The sequence below is a fragment of the Tinamus guttatus genome, unplaced genomic scaffold, assembly GCF_059628265.1.
Source record: "Tinamus guttatus ecotype Peru unplaced genomic scaffold, ASM5962826v1 Tinamus_guttatus_pri_ptg000503l, whole genome shotgun sequence".
NCBI classification, from domain to species: Eukaryota; Metazoa; Chordata; class Aves; order Tinamiformes; family Tinamidae; genus Tinamus; species Tinamus guttatus.
In genome coordinates, this window is record NW_028289037.1 from 1,356,887 (window position 1) to 1,378,554 (window position 21,668).

The 21,668-nt window shown below is 43.0% G+C and overlaps 1 protein-coding gene across 6 annotated transcripts in view; it reads left to right on the forward strand.

Moving 5' to 3' along the window:
* DYNC1I1 (dynein cytoplasmic 1 intermediate chain 1) overlaps window positions 1-21,668 on the forward strand; it is a 170,419-nt gene extending 148,751 nt beyond the window's left edge. For all 6 annotated transcript variants that reach the window (XM_088533467.1, XM_088533469.1, XM_088533468.1 and 3 more), the window contains 2 exons: window positions 2,872-2,997; window positions 21,551-21,668. In XM_088533467.1, the coding sequence (XP_088389593.1) occupies window positions 2,872-2,997; window positions 21,551-21,661 (237 nt within the window). In that variant the 3' untranslated portion in view covers window positions 21,662-21,668. The remainder of the gene's footprint in view (window positions 1-2,871; window positions 2,998-21,550) is intronic.

The following is a 21,668-nucleotide window of genomic DNA, read 5'->3' on the forward strand; positions in this document are numbered from 1 at the left end:
ACTGGTATTACATTGATTTTTAAATCTGCATATTTCTGCTCTATTCTGCTCCTTTCAAGTGTACTTTCCTTTGCACGTCATGCCTTTGCTTTGAAAGTGAGAAGATCGTGTTTATTCCTACAAATGGATAAAAGATATATTTACAAGTAGGTTTTGACACTAGCTAAGGAAAAAACTAAAAGAAGTATATCTTTATTGTTCAGGTTTTTCATGAGTACATCCTTCTCAATCTGTTACTCCTTAAAAATCTAATTTCAAAATGGTTAAAAATCTGACAAGCACCAAATTTAGAGATTTATGAAGTATTTTAAATATAATTTTTAAAACATAATGCTACCACATCGCCATTATAAAATGAGCTCAAATCTTTGAAATCTAAAATAAGTGTGTGTAATTTAACCTATCACTATTCGAAGCAGGGAAATCTATTTTAAGATAATAGGATTTGACTGTATTTCTCTCTGTGCCGCTGGAGGAAAGGCTTTTTATGTAGATTTTAAACAACTCTTCCATGATTACTTTTTGTTTTGTTAGCTTTGTGGAGTAGAAATAGGACTTTACAAAACCATTGGATTTTTAAAAATAGCTCATGTTTTTTGTATGTGCAGCAGGCATGCTGTCTGGTTTTGTGTGGAGCCCTGCAAGTGCTGAATTCTCAGCAACAGAACCAGTTCCACTGTGATAGATTTCAGCCTTCTGTAAGATCTTCTAAAATTCAGTGTCTTAAATATGCACTGGGCCATTCATTTGAAACAAATATCTTTGATCTGCATTCTTCTGAGAAACGTAGCTGGTTAGTGGATTAGTGCTCTCAAAATGTAGCATTGTAGCATTTAGTTGCTGTTTACATAACATTTCCAAATGTTATGCAATTAATTTGGGTGGAATGTTTTTTTTTCTCATTTTTATTTATTTATTTACAAATCAATCGTCACAGGAGTAAAACTTGCCTGTTTTTTAATGTGATTTTTTTGTCATGGACCCGATGTCACATTGAAACCATTGACTGGAAGGCACCAAGCACCAGCGTGGCTGGGATAAGGAGTCCGGGCGGGCACCGACTTTTATCAGTGACGGTGCCGTGACCCGGACCTAGGCCTGAAGCAGCGGCTAATGTGCCTCTGATGAGCTTGTGACAAGCAGGAGGACAGTCTCAGCTTCACTCTCCAGCTTTGTTTCTAAAGCATTTTGCCAACAAAATGTTTTGTGGGCTTGGGGACAGCACTGTGCAGCCATCTCCAGAGATGCGGAGTTGGCTTGGCTGGCCGGTTGTGCCGGGAGGTGCCTGCTTGGCTCTGCAGCTGTAAGTCAGAGCCTGTGGGAAGGAGACGGGAGTTTCCAGAGGGAGAGGGGCAGGGCAGCAGCCCTGCTTTCTAAGCACTGCTCCGCAAAGGTTTTGCTGGCTGCTATCTCTGGCCTCGTGGGGTGCACTGAAGGCATTAGAGCTTAGGGGAAGAGGGAGATTGGTGTGGAATATAAAAATGTTGTCTTAAAATCATTTTTTCCTGTGCATCTTTGCACTTACAATATAAAACTACAGCTGAAAAGCTGAGATGAAGCTAGTCAGACACTGGTTTTGTTAACAGTAGTGCGCTGATTTTGTTTTGCAGTAGTTTCTCAACCCCCAAAGTTAATATCACCTTTAAGCTTCTGTCTCCTGCTTCTGGGCATTGTGCCCCCAGCAAGGGCAGGAGTAGCTGTCACTCACCTCTGCAGATCTAGCCCAGGCTCTAGTTCCTATCCAGGTGCCTCTTCCTGCCCAGACTGTTCCCCAGGTCCATGTCCAGTCACATATCCTGGGATGCTCCCTGTGCCTTAGTTGACTAAGACCTGTTGCTGCGGATTAGGCTGGTGGAGGAGCTGCTTGTGCAACTCCCTTCCTGTTCCATTTGCCCTGACCGAGACACAGAAACCTTTGGGCAGAGCCTGTCACGCCAAACTGCAGACTCCTTCCCTAGGCCGGTTCTCTTATTAAAGGTGCCTTGGTGGAGCATTAGTAGGAGCAGGTTACGAAGTGACCTAAATCAATGGGATGATACACCGATCTGGGACAACACCCACACAAATGCTTCCTCCTCCAGCACCTCTGTGATGGCTACATTCCCGTAAACTGGAAGTACTTCTGCGACAATAATGTTTGTTGCTCTAGTCATCCCCACCGGGAACTTCGTTCTTGTGGATCATCTGTTGATTTGTCAGTTGGGTTGGGGTGTGGTGGTGGGGAATTAAACAGCATCTAGGTATATTTAAACCAGAAAGTGGTTCCTAGGAATATGGGACAAGTATAGAAGAGAACTGTGGGAATACAGGAGTTTCTAAAAGTGAGATCAGCTTCTCAGGGCTCTTGTCAAATCGTACCTGAGCTTTGACCTCTGTATCTAGCCGCAGGTCTGAGTATGAATTCCAAAGATAGGTCAGCATGGATATTAGCGTTTTTCTATGATCAGTCAGGTTATTTGGGTCCAAGTGGTGGGTAAGAACCGAGGATAAGACTGAAATGATTCTCGGTCAGTCAATTCTGGTTGTAAAACAGTGTCTTTCAAGAAAGCTGATGTGGTTTCACATGTCTCCAAAGTTAAAAAAAAAAAAATGGTTTGTTTGCTGCCCATAACTGTGGAAAAGTCTGCCCAAGTCTGCCCTACCCATTCCAAGCAATCCCTTAGTCTTCCCTGTTTTTAGCACATGTGACTGCAGAAACAATGAACCTTTTCTTTATTTTTTTTCTCTTCCCTCCCCTCTGGGGTTGTAGGTTACTTTCAGCAATGTCAAAGGACTTGTGACTTAGCCAGCTAAACAGAACGTTCTAAACTGACCTGTAGAGTCACAGGGAGCAGGATTTTATTGTCATTTCTATTGCTATTGTTTCAACAGGTTCCCACAGCCAGCGTGACAATCGAAGGAGCTTCTGCCCTCAACCGTGTCCGCTGGGCACAGGCTGGGAAGGAGGTGGCGGTTGGTGATTCGGAAGGCCGCATATGGATCTATGATGTTGGAGAGGTACCTGTTTGTTTATTTTGAACCTCAGCTCTTGGAGGGGATCACCTCCAAGTTTGAAAAAATGCCATAGACATCATGACGAATGAATAGGATAAATGCAGGGAAGGTGCCAGATGACTTTCAGTGGAAACCCGATTGACTTCTGGGTTGCCAGCATTATGGTAGTTGTAAAGGTACTTTGCAAAAGAGGTACCCAGTCACATGACGGAAGTCTGCTTTGAGGGTATTCAATACTTTTTAGCCATTTTTAATCCCTTTAAAAAGTGGTTCCTTGAGTACAGTTAGAAAAAAGTTAGGAACCTAAAGAAGACAACACAGTTGCAAAAAGACATGTTGCTCTGAAGTCGGTTTTGTAGGATTCAGTTTTATATTGTACTATCTCTGACTTCATGACTAGCTTAACGTTGCATTGTGTCTCAGCATGGCACGGAAAGAACAGACCTGCTCTTTTAATACCACTGAGCACGTGCAACGGTGCTCGTGGGAGGAAATGAGAGGTGCCGTTCTGCAGGACTGTAGATACGTGAGTGATAAAGAGAACATGCAGGCACGGAGAAATAGGAGGATGTATGTTCTGTGTCTACGGCTGCTCCCAGTTCACTACATACTATAAAAACCGTCTGAACTGCAGTGTGTTTGGCACTGACAGAACCTGCCTCTTTGTGGTGAAGACAGAGAGAAGTGTTTGTTCTGTCGGCGTTGCAGTTCCTTGGAACAGTCAAGGACGAATCTCTGAGCAATCAGCTTTTATGTAGAGAATTTGTTTTCCATCATTATCTGTGATAGGATACAGAGATATCCATCTCTACACAGTAGGGAAACATTATAGAATACATACAGAATTATCTGTAACTCATATAAAGTGATTTTATGGCCCATAGCAAAATTACTTGTGCATGACTCACATTTTTGGATTGCATTCACTTGTGCAGGAGTTGCCTTTCTTCACAAATGTTTGCTGAAGCTTCTTGCTGTATTGTTAACATAATTTCTAAATTGTGTAAGGTTATTATATTCAAATTTCCACTACAGCATTGGCAGGTCAGTCTGTTTTTATTTATTTTTCTTTATTTTTGCCTGATTGTTCTAAAATGGTGGGTTTTCTGTTTTCCAAGTAATGTGACAGGCTATGGAAATGTCTCTAATGACAACACAGTCTGAGCTTGTCTGGGAGTCTAGACAGGCTGTAGAAGAGTCTCTTTTTGCCTATCATACACCAAACCATTCACGGGATTGTTTATCACTGCAAGCTAATCCAGAAGAAAATAGATTTAGTGTTCTCTGCAGAAGAAGTAATATTTAAGTTCTGGCCTTTTCACTGTATAATCAGAATTCAACTTGCAAAATGAGTCACAGTGATACGCTCAGATCAAAAGGAAAGTCAGGCTTCTGTGACTTGGAAAAGAGAAGAGAGCCATTCAAAAGCAGCTGCTTGGGTGCATCCTGATCAGTGCTACATAACGTGTTCTGCTGCACAGGCTTCACAGGCCCAGCCTGCTCCAAGCCCCACGCTCTCCAGCTCAATTCCATCCGTACTGCTGCAGATAGATAAATGCCCACCCATATAGCAGCTAAAGTGGCATGGACCATGTATACACACACCCTTCAGAATAAGTGAGGGACCCATGCGGTGGTGGAAGGAGCTAAAGCAGTGGAGCAGTATTGACTGCCCCCACTTTTAACTTTTCTCATGACTGCTCCAAACACTTTTTAGATTAGCCATAGAGTCCCAACAAGTTGGTTCCATCATGAAAAGAGTGGGATAGACGTGTCGTTGCGCTATAGTAAAGCAGTGTCTTTAACCTCACGTTGGTGTATAAACAAATTTTCTTACCTGTTTGAACAAGCAGAATAGATTAAATGAATTTTGGACAGGGTAGAAAACACATTACGATATCAAATCATTAAGGAAGATAACAAATCGTGTAAGTGATAGGATTTTTTACCTTGTTATAGTCATCACTCCTTTAAAGATCTCTTCTATACAGTAGGAAAGTGCCCATAATTTTGGGAAAAGAGAAAATACTATATGGCCCAAGTGAAAACCAAGACGTAGGGCCTATCCTTGCATCCTTGGTGAAGGCAAGGAGTTTCAGTTCAGGACTGTTTCTCTTCTGCAAGATTTTAGGATTCGGCCCTTTTCATTCTGACATATCACCTAGCCATGGTATCTATGACGGATAGCAGAAACATGAAGAATATGACAAGAGTCCCTGACCAGGGAGTTAAAAATAATGGTGACATTTTCAGTTAGGCTATATAGCGTTATCTCCTTTGACTATGTACTTTTAGTTGTTTGATTTCAGCATCGTGTCTGAAAATAACTGAACACATTTATTTTCACAGCGAGGGGTCTATTTTCCCCTCAATGCTTGTGCTTTATGGCCATTAGCATTAATGGGAGTTATACACACACTTCCAGGGGTGAAGAGGCTTAGATAGTCCATATAGATGTGCTCTTGGAGATCAGTAACCACGGGTTTAAAGAATGTGAATTTAGGAAGAAAACAAATCTGTTTGTTTCAGTGTGATGTCAACTGAAGCCTAGATCACTTATTCACAGAATTTTACCAGTCACCTCTCTGCGCAACGTAACTTTCCAAACCTTCTCTATTCTCATAGTTGAGATGGATTTTATCATTGTGGTGGTGTGCAGCATAGATCTTCTTACCTTCTGTGGTCTTAGGACTTATTTACTGGGCAGCAAGTTTTCAACGTGGTAAAAGTTGTTTTTAGCAGAGCATGGACCACTGGCTATAGATTTATTCACATGTCCAGGTGATTGATAGCTAGACCTAACTACATGTCCCTCTTGCAGATATATTTTATAAAAAGCGGCTCCCATTGTGCTTGCTTCAGTGATGTTATGCGCCTGCCGCGCTCATAAATATTCTGTAACAACCACATTTGTTGCCTGCCTGGCTCATTTAGATTGCTCTTTGTGCCTTCACTTGTGAAAGAAGCAGCTTCTCTTCCCCCTTCCATTATTTCTTTTTTTCCATTAATCTCTTCTAAGGCATAATTTGTTTGCAGATTGGATAAATAGATAGAAACTGTAAATCAGTGATTTATTATTTGATTGTGGTAAAAATATAAAGTTAAAATAAGTTTTCAGTGCTGGGTTGCAGCAGAGAGTTTGTAATCACAAGGAGCTTGTTACTATATATTGTTTGTTTTGTTAAACTAGTAACAGGACAGACTGTTGCATTTGTTTGGCAGTGTTCCAGACAGTTGATTCTGGTCGTGCTTTTAAAGGATGACCTGCATGCCAGGTGAAACTGGAGAAAAGTAAGGAGAGGTTTTTCCCTAGAGCATCCAGGAAGGATGGCTCTGCCCCTAGGCTTTGCCCACAAAAGCAATTCCATGGGAAAGCTTTGCACAGCTCTCATCCCTGTCCTCTCCTCCTTGCAGTGAAATCAGCATCATATTTACATTTATATGACTTGTTAGGTTTAAAAGTTAATGTCTGTTTAAGCCCCTGTACAGCTGCTGTGCAGGGCTGTCTGCAATGTACATGGAAAGTGCATTCAGACTGGCTTGCATTTGCAATGTATCTGCTGCATCAAAATGGCAAAAGTCTTAATGGCAACACTTCCAATGAAGTGAAGAGCATCGATTCTGGTGGGGAAAATGACCACTTTGAGGGTAGTAATCAATTTACTCGTTAATTGGTATTGTAAGACAACTTCAACTCTTGGGGTAGAGAGAGAAGTTACTAGTCTTGTCCGAGGGCTGTGCTCCCTGAGGGGGAGCAGCCCATGAGAGCCTTGCTGGCACATTGGCTCCGTGATGGCTGTTAAGCCCGTGTCACGGTTTGAAGTGCGTGGCCTGTGAGGGAGGAGCTGGCAACTGCCACGAGTATGTGGACAAAGTGATGCAATAGGGAGTGGCTATAAAATAATTCCCTTTGATTTTGGCAGCATTTTAACTGCTGCTCTGAGATTCTGAAGTTTTGAGGCAAAGAAAAATGCATATTCATGACCAACTCTCACATTTCAGCATGACTATAAGTCACTTATTTTTCTGGGTACAGCGGGGAAGGGTTGATGTTTTGTACACCTACCCTGAGATCCCTGTATTTCACTGTAGATTTTCTACGCAAAACGTATCCAGTGTCTCTTTTATGCAGTTAAAAACTGCTGTAGTCAGGAGGAGAGAAATACAAAGATAGGTTTTGTACTGCGTAGTTATCTGAGTAGACTTTCTTGCAGATTTTGTTCTACCATCATAAAGCACTGGTTTAGTATGTACTGGGTTAGGAAAGGGATGTTTTTTCCACAAAAGTGAAAATGAGATTTGTCATAAAGCGTTTTATTTTAAAATCCGAGGTGAGTTGGAGAACTCTTGGAACAGAGGTGAATTGCTCACACACACATACTATGAAAATAAATTTGAGCAATAATACTTAGATCAAGTTTTATTCAAAAGTCAAAGATCAAGTAAGATACAGTATTAAAACAACGCAGGCATGAAGTGTAATCAAATGGATGGTGAGGCAGAGCCTGAATTTCATCATTGATGCTTTGGCTATGAAGATTTGTGAGAATTTTAAAAGCTTGTTTTAGCAAAGCAGAATCTCTTACTGGCTGCTGAAAAATGTAAAGAACTAGGAAATTTGGGGCTCAATTTTTTTTCCTTCTGCCCCTTGTTTTATAATGTTTGGTCTTGAGAGACCTTTGAAAAAAAGAAGCTCTTGGATGACGAAAGGGGAGAAAGAAAAAAAGGGGAAAAAAGGCATGACAGCACTCTGACTTTTTACTTTAATAACTGAAATCCTGAGCAGAACAAACTCTTCATCCCTCATCGTTTGAATTTTGACTGATACAGCGACTATTCACAAAGGGATTTTTGAAGTAGGCTACATAAGAACTCTCTAATGAAAAAAATGCACTAGTTTGAAATCAGTCAATTTAATTACTGTGTTTTATGAAGGCCATTACCCATTGCTGATTACTAGGGTGATAAAATCTTTAAGCTTTGGTAGCCTCCATAGGGGGTGAGCTGATATAAGTAGAGCAAAGTCCAGTCATTATCACCCTAAATACTTGTGTTTCTCATTACAATATTCATTACTTTAGGTTACTGTGAATGCTTTGAGGTCTTTATGTAAGCATGAGTTTATTTTTCTATGGAAAAACAATGTTATGTTGATAAGTTAAAATGAAACATTTGTATACTTCTACAGTTTAAAACAAGGCTTGGCTCTATTGGTACTATAAATACCTGCCCTTACAGCTGTCAGTTGCACGTACACACACCTACCCGTGACTGTGCGCGTGGCAGTGCAGCTGTACTACTAGTCTGATGAGAAATGGGAAAGGATGGGAGCTGTCTATTTTTTTCAGTGTGTTTTGGGACGTAAATAGCCTTCATCAGAGCAAACCAGAGCCCCTTACAGAGCACAGGCCTATTCTGTTATTCCTTATTATTCCTAAAGACAGCCCATGGCGGAGGAGGGATCTGCAAGTGGGAAAACCAAACCATGTCCTAACCGAAGCGGCTTCCCCACGAGCTGCTGCTGGCGGCTGGAGCCGTGTGTGTGTCTGCAGCGCCGGTGCCGGCCTTGCCCCTGCCTGGGGATTCCCCTTCCGTGCCCCGTGTGCCCTCGTGCTGCGGCGCTGGTGCTCTGTGCTAGCCCATCGCCCCCATCGTCACCTCCTGCCTTACTGAGCAGCTTCAGAGAGCTCAAATCACTGAAGAGATGACTTCAGAATTGTTCCCCCTCTTCTCCCTCCCTCCTCCTTAAAAGTACAACTCTTTTCGAAGGAGGCTTGCAGCACATTTATCTGGGAAACTAAACTAGCTTATTAGAAAGAAGCCAAAGGACTTGGTGTTGAAGGCTGATCCTGAGAGGAATAAATACGATTCGTACACTTATAGATATAGAAGTACCCAGGGCCAGAGAGGGAGTTGAAGACAGGGCTGTCCCAAAGTCTTTAAGCTTACTCTGTATTACTTTACATCAAATATTAGAAGAATATTTTAAACATTCAAAAGACTCAAGTTTCAAAATGGGTGGGAACAGTGGAAAAGAAATAGTCTCTTTCCAGTCAAGGTGGAGCCTCTGAGCAGGTTTTGTCATTGTGTATAGTATGTGCTTGACCACAGTCATTTTCTTGTGTGGTGCCCTGATGTTCCTTCATTCTTGGTGAAAAGAGATTTTCTTCTACTTGGTAAATGAGTATGAAGTTCCACTTTCATTTTACTACTGAAAGATTAATTGTCATAATTAAAGTTGAAAGCACCATTTTCCTAAGGTAAGTGGGCATTAGTGAAAACAGACAGAAAAGAGGGGTTAAAGAATCATCCTGAATGTTCCCTCGACTCTTCATCCTTACCCTTCAGTTACTTGTAATAAAACGTGTCAGTAGTTCTTCAGAGAGAATCTCTTACTAGCTCCCCAGAGACTTCCACAGGGTAAAAAACCACGAGTTTCCAATATGATACAAATATCTTTTATAAGAATTCCTCAGGTCCTCCTACAAAATAAAAAAGCTTAAGAAAACCAACCAATGAACCAAAAAAAAATCTGGCTCCAGTCCTTTATATTCATTTGCACAGCACTTTCAAGGCTGACGTATGTTTCCTTTTCCCTTGCAAAGGCCCAGATTCTCCCCCTGCAGAGAGGATCAGAGGGAAAAAGCCACGTGTGACAGGAGTTAATCATGTAGCTTAATGCATTATTAGAAGGCGCTCAGATAACGAAGTGATGAGAGCGACAGAAGAGAAGCTGTAAGAGATCATTCCCTTTCCACGCAGCAAAGCATGCAGGAGCCGGGGAGAGAAACGAGCAAGTTGCTTGTGTTTTCCTGCTGAAAAGGGGAACAGTGCAGAGGATGAAGGAGAGGACAAAAGGCCGGCTGTGGATCTGATGCCCTCGTCCATCTCTTGGGTGCTCAGTGCATTGCACTGGCTTCTGCAGCAGCTCCTCAGTTTCTGCTTCTCCTGAAAACCCATGAAGAGTCTCGGGGAAAAGATAATCTGGATTCAGACTTCAGAGGATAGGTGTAGATGATCATGGTAGTGGAGGCTGAGTGAATCGGGGCTGTTCTGACCCACCAGTCTTGAAAATTGGTAGGGAAGGGGGCCGAAGTAAATGTGTGCTGATAGTTTTGTACAGTATATATTTCAAATCATTAATTAGTCAATAGGAGAATAAAGTACTGTATCTGAAATGTTCTTTTCCCCCTTTTTTTCTTCCAGTGTAGAAAGAAGTGCAACTGGAAAATGTTTATAGCTTTAAATAACGCGGAGTATGGAAGGGGAGAAATACCAAATGTAAAATTTAGTTTTAACTCTGTTTGCAGCAATTTGCAAATTTCGTTGAAATTCATATACTATCATTGTGGTGTTAAACACTTCTGAGAAAGGAGCTGTTTTGTGTAATTAATGATCTTATTAATGATCTTCTGTGGTTTCAACCTGTCACATCCAAGAGCAGTTTTCACTTTGAGAATCCTTAATAATATTTTTAATATTTTATGGTTTGAAAGACAGCATAACATGACTTAGTTTTTTGACCAAAAATATCAGTTAAGGAAAACTGTGTCCCATAATACATCCTCCTATTCAGCAGCTAAAATTCCATATTCAAGGTTTAATTTAAATGTGAAATGTATCTTAGAGTGCCTAGTATGCGTTGTGATGAAAAAGTGATTGAAAAGCCTAGCCTGAATGGCAGAAAGCCCAGCTATTTCATGGATAAGTTTTTGCAAATAATAGAATGAGTCCAGAATCTCAGGGAGGTCAGCAAAGCTTGTGCAAACCGAGGATGTTCCACAGTCTATTCCCTCACTTTGGTGAGAGTGACCGTTTGCCAAAAGGGAGCCAGAAAGCAGTGGCGACGTCCCGGATGATTCCCGCTCGGGTAGGTTTCCTGGAGCGAGTCATGGAACAGCCGTGGCTGATTTGGTTTAGAAAGGAAGCAAGCTAAGGAGAGATACAGTGATTTATTTCCTCCCCGAGGCAGTAGTCCCTTTATTCAGCTCAACTTTTAGGGAGATGTTTTTCCCAGTCCATTGCCCCACAGGTCTGAAACTCTGGTATTTCAAGTAAAAATGCCGGGGCAGTTCTCACAAGTCAAGGCAGCTGACAGTAAAAATCAAAGGATTTGAATAAATAGTAGATGGGAGGTTCCTTGCACTGCCCTTCTAGTTTTGATCGATTTGGCATTTTCAGGCTTAGTGCTGCAGGAGAGGCATAATTTGGTAGAGAAGGAATTCTTATGTAATCGCCTAAAGCAAATGTCCAGAAATTTGTGAAAAAAATGCATATTTTTAATGACTTAGAGAAATGGGCATCAAAGCCAGATCAAAATCCTCACAGGGGCTGAATGACATGCGGCATCCTTCACTGTCTTAGCCTTACCTGTGAATCGGCGTTGCTGCAGAGGCGCCGACCAGACAGGAGCTGTGAGCGCTTGGCTGCTCAGGGTGCCCTCTTCTCTGAAGCACGGCGGGCGTCTGATGATGCTCTGCTGCTCATGTAGCTCGTGAGAGGATGCTAAGTTTAATTACGTTGTCTTTCATTGCCAGAGATCTGATCAGACCTATAGTGTCCTGAAAGTGTCCCAGGAGGAGGCCCGCAGCAGGGTGAGCGGTGAGAGCAGCTGGCGTTGGGTGGCTTGGTCAGAGCTCTCTTGAGCTAGGCTGGTGGTGGCCACAGAAGCTAAGGGAGCTCTCCTCTGGTGCTGTGAGCCACGCACCTTTTCTGCAGAAACTGAAGGCAGCAATGGAAATTCTTACAGCTTAAAGTTAGTATGTTGAAAGTAAGAGACAGTCTAAGGAACCAGAAGTAATTTAAAATTCACATTTCAGTCATCTCTCTCGAGAATTCAGTGATTACCTAATTTTATTCTCCATAGTGGAACACCAGTGCAGCTCTTTGTGCATTAATTAAGAAAAAATAGTGTGTTTCATAACTTGGACATCATTCTTTTTAGTTAGTCCAGGAAAGTTTGTGCCAACTCTGATATTATAGGTGGATCTGTAGCGTTGTCTGTAATTAAAGATGCTTTCCACTTCCTTGTTTTCTTTTCCATATGCCCTGTTGAGTTTTAATCCTTCCAGATGGAGTTCTCTGTGTTTGGTGTTTGCATCCGGCACAAGTTTACTTTTGTTTGTTTGATTTTTCTTTGATTTTTGAGAAAGACTGAAGACTGTATCATAAAGCAAAATGAGTAACACAGTCAAAGTAAAGGAGTTAACCTAAACTCTGACATTTCCTAACTTTGGAGAGAGAGAATGTGTAGTCTGAATGTTCTCCGAGCATGTGTTTGTGTGCGATGTGTGTATAACTTACAGACCACCTTTTATTTTGCTCTCCTGTTAGCTTGGTACCGAGATGACTGATAAATACAGAGAGGTTTAAGTTCATAGGAGAATTGGTATGTATCCAAATGTGTGAATTCATATGGAGGCCCGTTGTACAGTGTATCTTTGCACATTACATGTAAATTATTAAAACAACACCATTGTTGGTTTTGTATTCAAAACACAATTTACCATCATATACTTAACAATTTACAAATTAGCTACTGTTCTCCTTAGGAGAAAAAGCCAAAGTTTCTTGAAAATATGTTCTGTTTCTGTTTGAAATCAAGGGGTTTTTTTTGTCATATAAGCAAATATTTTGTTGTCTTTTTACTATGACAGCACTAGTTAAATCAGAGCCTACTGGTAAGTTGTAAAGAAGTAAATCACAACAGACATTAATCTAGATGAGGGCTAAGTAATTAACTTCGTAGAAGGGTGGCGTATACTGTGTCTGTGACACTAGACTGACTGCTGTGCATAGAATAAATGCAGTATTTAGGCTGCCTATGGTATTCCACCCCTCCAATTAAGTAAACAAATATATATAGAGCTACTCTGGAGTGTATCCTTTGTGGTCTAAACACTGTATTTTATTAAAATCATCTGCGTGCAGTGTGTGGGGTTTGAGTTCCTGCCAGTGGTTTCATCCATTGTTAGCAGCGACGCGGGGCTCTCGCAGGAGTTAAGTGCAGCGGGGCTGCAGTTATGTGGAAAGGGTGCTCTTGGTTACTCCGGTGGCCATTTCGCTGCATATTACCTCCCACTTTGTTTCCATCCATGTGTGTGGCATGGGGTGTTGCCTGGAAAAATATAGGCTTTTTTGGGGAAAAAAAAAATCCCTATAGATTGAGGAGAATATCAAAGGCATTTTGTAATTGGTTCTGTGGGGCAAGGTCAGGGCTGGAATAGGTGCATGGCTGCCTACTGTATGAGTATATATCAAGGTATTTAATATTTATGTATGCGTGTCTATTTTTACCCCCAAATCAGTCCCAAAAATCAGTGATAAAACATTTGTTGAGCTCCAGAGGAAAGGATCAGTTTTTCGAGGAGAATTATATATTTTTTTAAATTTGTAATTGTTATGATCTGTATCATACTCATAGAATTAGGCCCCTTGTTTGCTCTGCTTTTAAAAAAAGATCACTCTGAAGTATTTTATCATCATGAAAATGTTTTTCCCAACAGCGTCATACATGCATTCAGGTGACGATCCGTCATGCAAGTGTTTGCAGCAGGTTGCTCTTCAACACAGCCCTTGATTTTAGAGAGTGTTATGGACAACACAGATTGACAAAAATTCTGCTTAGAGAAAACAGCTAAAATAATATTCTCCCAAAGCCACATTTATTTAATGAGTCTATTAAATCGAAGGAATATAAAGACTGTGATAAACCACACACACAAAGAACTTAGTGCAAAGGCCGAGAGATTAGTTGATAAAGCTAATTCGCCCTACTTGATGTGTTTTTTACAAACTCAGTCTGATTATTTTCTCATTTAATTAACTAGTTGATAATAGAATGCTTACCTGCTTTTCTCAAAAATTATAATAGCAAGAAAATATTTTAAAAACGAGATTGATTTTCATGTAGTGTTTGTTTTCTTTTGCTGAGTACAAGAGTTTTTTGCGAAGGCCTATGTGTGGAAATGGAGACAAGTAAATAGATTGTCCAGAACGAGGCAAACCTTCATCCTTTTCCCCCACTGCCCCAGCAGGAACGAACCCAAGTGCAATTAATAAAAGATTCATGTTCATCCAAAACCTTTGGATCTCAAGAACATGATGACTAGCTATAGAGTCCCACCATGTAACTGAGATCAGTTTCTGTAGACAAGAAAAACAAGAGATAAAGCATGGGGTATTTCTGTAGAGTGTGTCTGAGTGGTTCGCAGATTCTTGAGTCAGGAACCACTATCACCCTTAAAGTGGATCTCAGACCACCGTGCAGGCTCCTCTGTAAACTGCTAATTGAAAACACTGTGTGGCAAAGCTGGACCAGCTGCAGACCACATACTTGGGCCTAGCAGATGGTTCCAAACTGTGGTATAACGGATCATTTTCAGATTCTCCTTTTACACCTGTGTTTGTGGGACGTCAGTGTTGGAAGGGATTAGATTGTTCTGGCTGGAAAAATTCACTCCTTAAGAACTCGCCTCAGCCAGAGACACTGTTTGGAAGTTTATCCTACCTCTCCTCCCGCTGTGAGATCTAGACAAAGACACAAACTGTAACTATTAACCTGGCAGTTGGGATTCCAAAACACTTTTGCCAATGATCAGCACTACAGTTTATTAACCAATATCGCAATGACACGTGAATTTACCCATCCAGAGCAGTCACCAAAAGCAAACGCAATGAGTTGAATTCAGACCACCAAGCTCCTTCGGAGTACAGGAAAGTGGCTCCTGCGAAGCCGGCATGGAAAGTGTTGCTGCTTTCCCCCCTCCTCGGCCCCAGAGCGGAGATGGCGGCACAAGAGTTGTCAGCTCCCATCCCAAAGATCGAGAAGCTCCAGGGAAGAGAAGGAGACAGGAATAAATACTCTCAATCAATAGTTAATTTGATACAAAATGGTTTTTTTTCTTTTTTTTCTTTCTTTTTTGTTTTCTTTTTTTTTTTTTTCTTTCAGTGAAACAAGCTATTCTAAGCTTTGGGCAGCTTGAGCTGAAACAATTTTGGCCACAAAAAAGAAAAAAGATGAATAGGAGGAGAACATACTGATAAAACTTGAAATGTGTCTTGTTTCAACCCCTGGCTGCCTTCCTTTAAAAGACATATTCTAAACTTTTGTTGTCATTGTCACGAAAAAGGGCATTCTTATTTTTAAAATAGGCCTAAATTAACAAATGTTACTGGAAGGGGTTAAATGATCTGAAAATGAAAAGAAAATTATGCTGATTTGTACTTTCAGACACAGTTTTTCTGTTGTTTTTCTGCTTGCTTGGCCACTCCAGCACTAGCTGGCACATGTGACAATGTTGACAGTTGGCTGTAATTTTGAGCATATCCTTTTCTTGAGTTCTGTATTATAAATTTAAGAGCAGTAGCATTCAGTGAAGACTCAAATAGTTCACTTTCTGTGAAAACATAGGAAATTAGAGTTTGCGTGTATGAGATACTGGGCAGCCTCCTAGTGCGCTGCTGGGAACCCTTGCAAAACGAGGGAATCTCTGCCTTGATGAGACGATGAAGGAGGCTGCTCCTGGTGAAATGCAGTGTTTGCCCTGCTGTCTGTGACTGACTTGCACAGTGAGCCGTGGGCAGAGCTGCTCTCATGCTCTTAGCAAAACACACATGGCTCTTCGCCCTCTTTAAGAGTTAGCATTCAGGCCTATGTTTGTGCTTCAAGACCAGAAAACTATCAGATAATTGAAATGTCTGCTAGAATAATCACCCAGGAAATGCAGTGAAGTTTCAAAACATGCAAAGACTCTGTGATAGTGATCTCCAGGTGCAATTCTTGTGTAGCTGGGACTGCTGAGTAGGTAGGGGCAGGCTGGCCACTTCTAGCTGAGGGGAAAGAACAGAACAAGAGGATAGGAAGAACACAGAATGAGTCAGGTTGAAACAGATCTCTAGGGATTCTCTAGCCTGACCCTCTGATCAAGCAGGATCACCTGGAGCGCGTTGCACAGGATCGTGTCCAGGCGGGTTTTGACTGTCTCCAGAGAAGGAGACTTCACTATTTATCTGGGCAACCCATTTTATTGCTCTGTCACCCTCACAGTCAAGTTTTTTTCCAAAATTCAGACTGAACTTCCTGTGCTTTAGTTTGTGGTTGTTGCGTCTTGTGCTGTTGCTGGCCTCCACTGAAGAGTCTTGTCCCATCGTCTTGACACCCTCCTTTAAGGTATTTGTGTACACTTAAGCTAAACAGGCCCAGTTCTCAGCCCTTCCTCATAGGGGAGATGGTGCAGTCTCATAATCATCTTCTTAGCCCCTCACTGGACTCTCTCCAGTAGCTCCGTGTCCCTCTTTCACTGGGGAGCCCAGAACTGCACACAGTGGTCCAGACATGTTCTCACCAGAGCTGAGGAGAGGGGCAGGATCTCCTCCCTCGACCTGCTGGCAGCACTCCTCCCAATGGAAGCCAGGATTTCATTGGCCTTCTTGGCCACAAGGGCACATTGCTGGCCCATGGTCAACGTGTAGTCCACCTGGACTCCCAAGGACTCCAGGACCTGGACTCCAGGTCACCCTCAGCCTGAATTGGTGCCTGGGGTTATTCCCCCTAGGTGCAGGACCCTGTGCTTGCCTTTACTGAACGTCAGGAGGTTCCTCTCTGCCCATCTCTCCAGCCTGTCCGGGTTCCTCTGAATGGGGGCCCAGCCCCCTGGTGCATCAGCCACCCCTCCCTTTTTCACAACATGCTTAGAGTTGACAGCCAGGATGAGCTGCTCCATCACCTTTCCAGTGGTGGAGGTGAGGCTGACTGGCCTGTAGGTGCCTGGGTCCTGCTCCTTGCCTTTCTGAAGCCTGCAGCGACACTGGCTTTCCTGCAGTCCTCAGGCAGTTCTCCTGTTCGCCGTGACCTCTCAAAGGCAGCGGGGAGTGCCCTATCCCACAGCTCCCCCAGCACTTGTGGGTGCATCCCATCAGGGCCCATGGATTTGAGGGTGTCAGGTTTGCCTAAGTGATGTCTAACCCAATCCTCCCCAACCTCCAGACTTTCTCTCCTGCCTCCTGGGATCTGGGATTGCTGAGGGCTCAGCAGGAGACTGAAGCAAGTAAAGCATTCGGTAACTCTGCCTTCCCTGTATCCTTCTTCCCCAGGGCACCCACCCATTTCAGCAGCAGCCCTCTGCTTTCCCTAATCTGCTGTTTGCTACCTATGTCTGTGAAGAAGCCCTTTGTGATTTCCTTAACATCTCTTGCCAGATTTAATTCCAAATGGGCCTTCACCTTCCTTGTTATATCCGTTCATACTCTGACAACGTTCCTATATATCTCCCAAGCGGCTAATTCCTTTTTCCACATTCTGTGTTCTTCCTTCTTCACTTAAGTTTTGCCAGGAGCTCTGTGCAGGGCTCCTGCCCCTTTTTCCTGACTTCTTGCTCATGGGGATGCACTGCTCTTGAGCTTGGAGGAAGTGTTGCTTGAATATTAACCAGCTATCTTTGACCCCTTTTCCTGCTAGGGCCCTAACCCACGGGGTTCCTCCAAGAAGGCGCCTGGAGAGGCCAAGCTCTGCTCTTCGCAGTGCAGGGTGCCGATCCTGGCTGCTCTCGGCACTGCTGGAGGCTCGGCCTGGCTCCCTTGGCGCGGGGGCCGCGCGCGGCTGTGCTGAGGTGCTGCCGGGGGCGCCGGCTGCAGCCGCCCTCCCGCTCAGGAGCCCCCGCACGGCCCTGAGCCCTGCTCCTGAGCGGCACCTCGCGTGCACCTCGAGTTCGCTACATGGTCTCAAAGCTCCTTATTGCTCACGTGGCAAGCCATTACAAATACCCATTTTGTAGGTGGCGAGTGCTTCTGCAAGAATACTTCTAGAGAAGCGATTTGTTCGGGAGATACTCTAAAAAGGGATAGTGATCTGAAAAAAACTTGGAGAAATGAAAGAGTCCAGTTGCCCTGAATTAAGTATATTTATTCAGATAAAAATGCAGTTACCATTTTAACCTCTTGGTAATATGTTAACATGATAACATCTGTTCAAAATTCTCCCTCCTGTAAGCAGCTGAGCACAAGTGCAAGTGCACACGGAGGTTTATTTGAATGTGTGAACTCATGGCCATGCTTGCCAGTTTGCAGGCCTTCAGTTTAAGCTCTTTGGATATTCTTAAAACCAGACAGAAGGTAAAACTACCCGTCTTACAACAACTTACCAGACCAGGGTTGGCAAAATCCAGCATGCTGCTTTGATAATGCTCTTTTTTCCTCATTACAATTACTATCATCTGACCCAACTGAAATATAACCTCATGGCTTTCGGATTAAAGCAGAGTGAGTAATTCAGTCAGTGAATCAGCTGCAGGTAGGGCTGATGCTCCACTGTGAGGGATCAAAGGAGAGCACTTAATAACATTTATGTGCTTGTTCCGCTCCTTACTGCCAGTTGATTCAAATAACCTTATGACCCAAACGTATTAAGTGAACATTTCCACTCTGGGTAGTAGTTGTGACTGCGGGCACTCTACAAGAAAGAGTTGCGCTGAGCTGCTGGAAGTGGGCAGAAAAACAGCCAGGATGCCAGAAGAGTGAGGAGCTCCTTACCAGCTCTGGCCTCCGCCCTGGGATTTGCAAGGTGAGCACAGAAAAGTTGGTAAGAAGGTTCATAGAGAGACACGGGCCTCCAGCGTTTGCGTGGGAAGCATCGCCAGTCAGTTTTGTTTGTACCTATTGTGGTTGAATATTAGACTCTTCACAGAATAAAGTGGGGGAATAAAAGTCAGTTTTATCCTTGACTTCCCTATGGCCAAGACTTCCCTCCTCATCCCTAAGGAATTTACACTGGAGAGACTTGCTCCGCCAACAGTTGGTTAGCAGGATTGGCCTCTGATTGACAAAATACATGCAGTCAATGAGATTAAATGAGGTAAAATAAGGCAAAGTTTAAAATAATTAGATTGCATGTGAACACTGTATACTAAATGTATCCATTTCAATCATTGTTTTATGTAGAAAATCATTTAAAAGGCCTGCAAACACTGTTAAGTGTAATGCATATGTCCATCTGCAGGGAAAATCTTCAAAACTGAGATCTAAAGTTGTTTTAATAATCTGGCCTTTGTATTTACTTGTCTGTGACCATGCTAGGGAGAAAAGGGAATTAAATGATCTCAATGTAATAGATTTGTTTCTTTCTTTTTCTTTCTTTTTTTTTTAACATTAGAATGGCATAGTGTCTTCTTGAGCCACTTAATGCAGCATAATGCCATTTAAGGCCTTTCACAGACAAGAAGTATGGTTTTATTAATTTCATAAATCCTTTGCCTTGGATATTGTTCCACTTTCATGATTTTACTACTTTAAGTAAGTCAGACACATGTCATATTTTCATTCAGCAGTTAGCTAAATGACAGTGCCATACATACCACAAGAAGTAATCTCTAAGGACAGCAGCAGCAGCAGTATCAGTGAATTTGCTACGTGGATGCGTTTTCTTCATGTGTGACCAAAGGATCTTTGCTCAGTCACTTCACTCAGCGGGCCGTCGCTTAGGCAGGTGTGTGGCTGGGACCAAGGCTGTGCTAACCTGCATTTGGTTTCACAACTTGTTCAGCTCACAGCTCTTTTTCAAAGAACATTTATTTCAGATAAAACGCGCTGTGTGCATGTGCATGAGAGGCTCATGCGATTTATTCCTGAAACTCTGTATTCCTGAGAGAAGTCAGAAAAACGCAGAAAGGGGAAGAAGGAAAGGGGAGAACCCAGGCACAAGAGTTAAGGAACACTTATGAATCAGGACTGAGGTAGCGTCACACAGATTGTATTCCTCCAGCTGTAACCTCAGGAAATATTGAGCCCGATTTCAATACTCAGTATTTCAACAGGTGAGAAACTTACTGTAAACCAGCTTTCCTGATGTAACTGCATTATTGGTGTATGCTCTATGCAAGGGGAAACGCATACTATATTATTTGAAATACATACTATATTCCCCTAAATATTGGGTTTAGGGAAAAAACCAGACATGCAGTAGCTGAGAAAACTCATGCTCTGCAGTGATATGTGGAGGAGATATTTAGGTCCAGTATTGCAAACACCTTCCTGCATGAGTAACATGAAGCTTGTGACACTGGACCTGGAACGCTCTACCACGTAGGTACACTAGGCCAAGGTGCAAGTTCCTGCCCCAGCAGGGCTTACTCGTTCCCAAAACACAGGATTGTCTTGAGTTGCAGTTGTACAGATGGAGGTAAAGGGACGCGAGAGGGCTTGCTGTGCTGCCAGGCTGTGTCTCGCCTGCCTCCCGGCCCCCTGGCCTCTGCTAGTCCCACGTGAGCACAACCTGTGTGCTGCTTGCGTGTCTTCCCTGGTGCTATTGGTAAGAACTGAGCCCATATGGGCTGTATATGGGGATCACAAGCTGGACTGGCTGTGGGCACAATCATTCTGTAGAGTGAAGGTGTTCCTTGTGCTAATGTGCACAGCAATTAGTTTGTTGGATGCCCTGCTCCGTCTTGCCAGAGAGTTGCCTTATTCAGTACCAAGCACTGCATAATGTCCTTAAACAGTTTTTTTTTTTTTTTTTTTTTTTCGTATTATATCCAGGACATGATCACAGGGCTTTAAGATAGCAGTAAAAATGGTTTTACATAGTTAATCTGGATACTTGTCACCATTTTCTGGAATTCGAGTTGATGAAAATGTACTTTGAGAGAACTAGTTGGATTTTTTCATAATTGTCTCAATCCCAGGTTGCATTATCTTCCAGAAATTGCAGTGTTGTATCCAGCTGGAAATGACTGCAGTATTATTTTGCCATATCACTAAAGCTTTTTTTTTTTTTTTCTGGAAGTTTAGCTATTTAGATTACATGTTCCTCTTGAAGCCTAATGTTCAACAGCTCTTTATTAGAAACATCAATGGTATTAAATGGAAATGGATCTTGCATGATGATTTCAAAAAATCAAGCCAGTAATGCAGTATCCACTTGGCATAACATTTCCATTAGAATGCATTTCTTGTAATTGTAAATTCCTTAACATAGAAGAGGGTAACTAAAATAACACAATATATTTTTTTAACTATTAAGAGCTTTAATGAACTTCAGGAAAATAGTTTCAATACAGGGCTCTAAAGCCTCTGTTACCTTAATGCACATTGACCTCAGTCCTGCAAATAATTATATGTAGGCTCAGCCTCACTGGCTTTGAACGGACAGCTCACATTTGTAAAGTTAAACCTAAGTGTATGTATTTGTAGAGGCCTCGCATTAGCTGGGAAAACCTGAGCTGTGGTAACGAAGGGGCAGATATTGCAGCAACACTCCAGCTTTAAGAGCCCTTTCCTTAGAGCAGAGCAGATGAAGCTTTTCTCTCTGCCGCTGACTGTGAAAGCTCCTTGCAGCCTGTGCAGATCAGGAGGCTGCCAGGTTTGTCCCGGCTCTTGGCTGTGGGTTGGGGTTGTAGAAGTAACCCAGCCCCAGGGTCGTTCGTGCGAGGCTGGTGCCACTGTCCCACCTCTTGCTCTGCTGCGCCCAGCGCAGGGCCTCCCCACGGGAGGCACCGCCGTGAGGTAGCTGGTGCCAGCAGCCCCCGGCGGAGGCGTTGAGTGCCCTGTGGTGCTTCTCTCCTAGCTCGCTGTCCCGCACAACGACGAGTGGAGCCGCTTCGCCCGCACCCTGGTGGAGATCCGCGCCAACCGGGCCGACAGCGAGGAGGAAGGAGCGGGGGAGCTGCCGGCCTAGAGGCGGA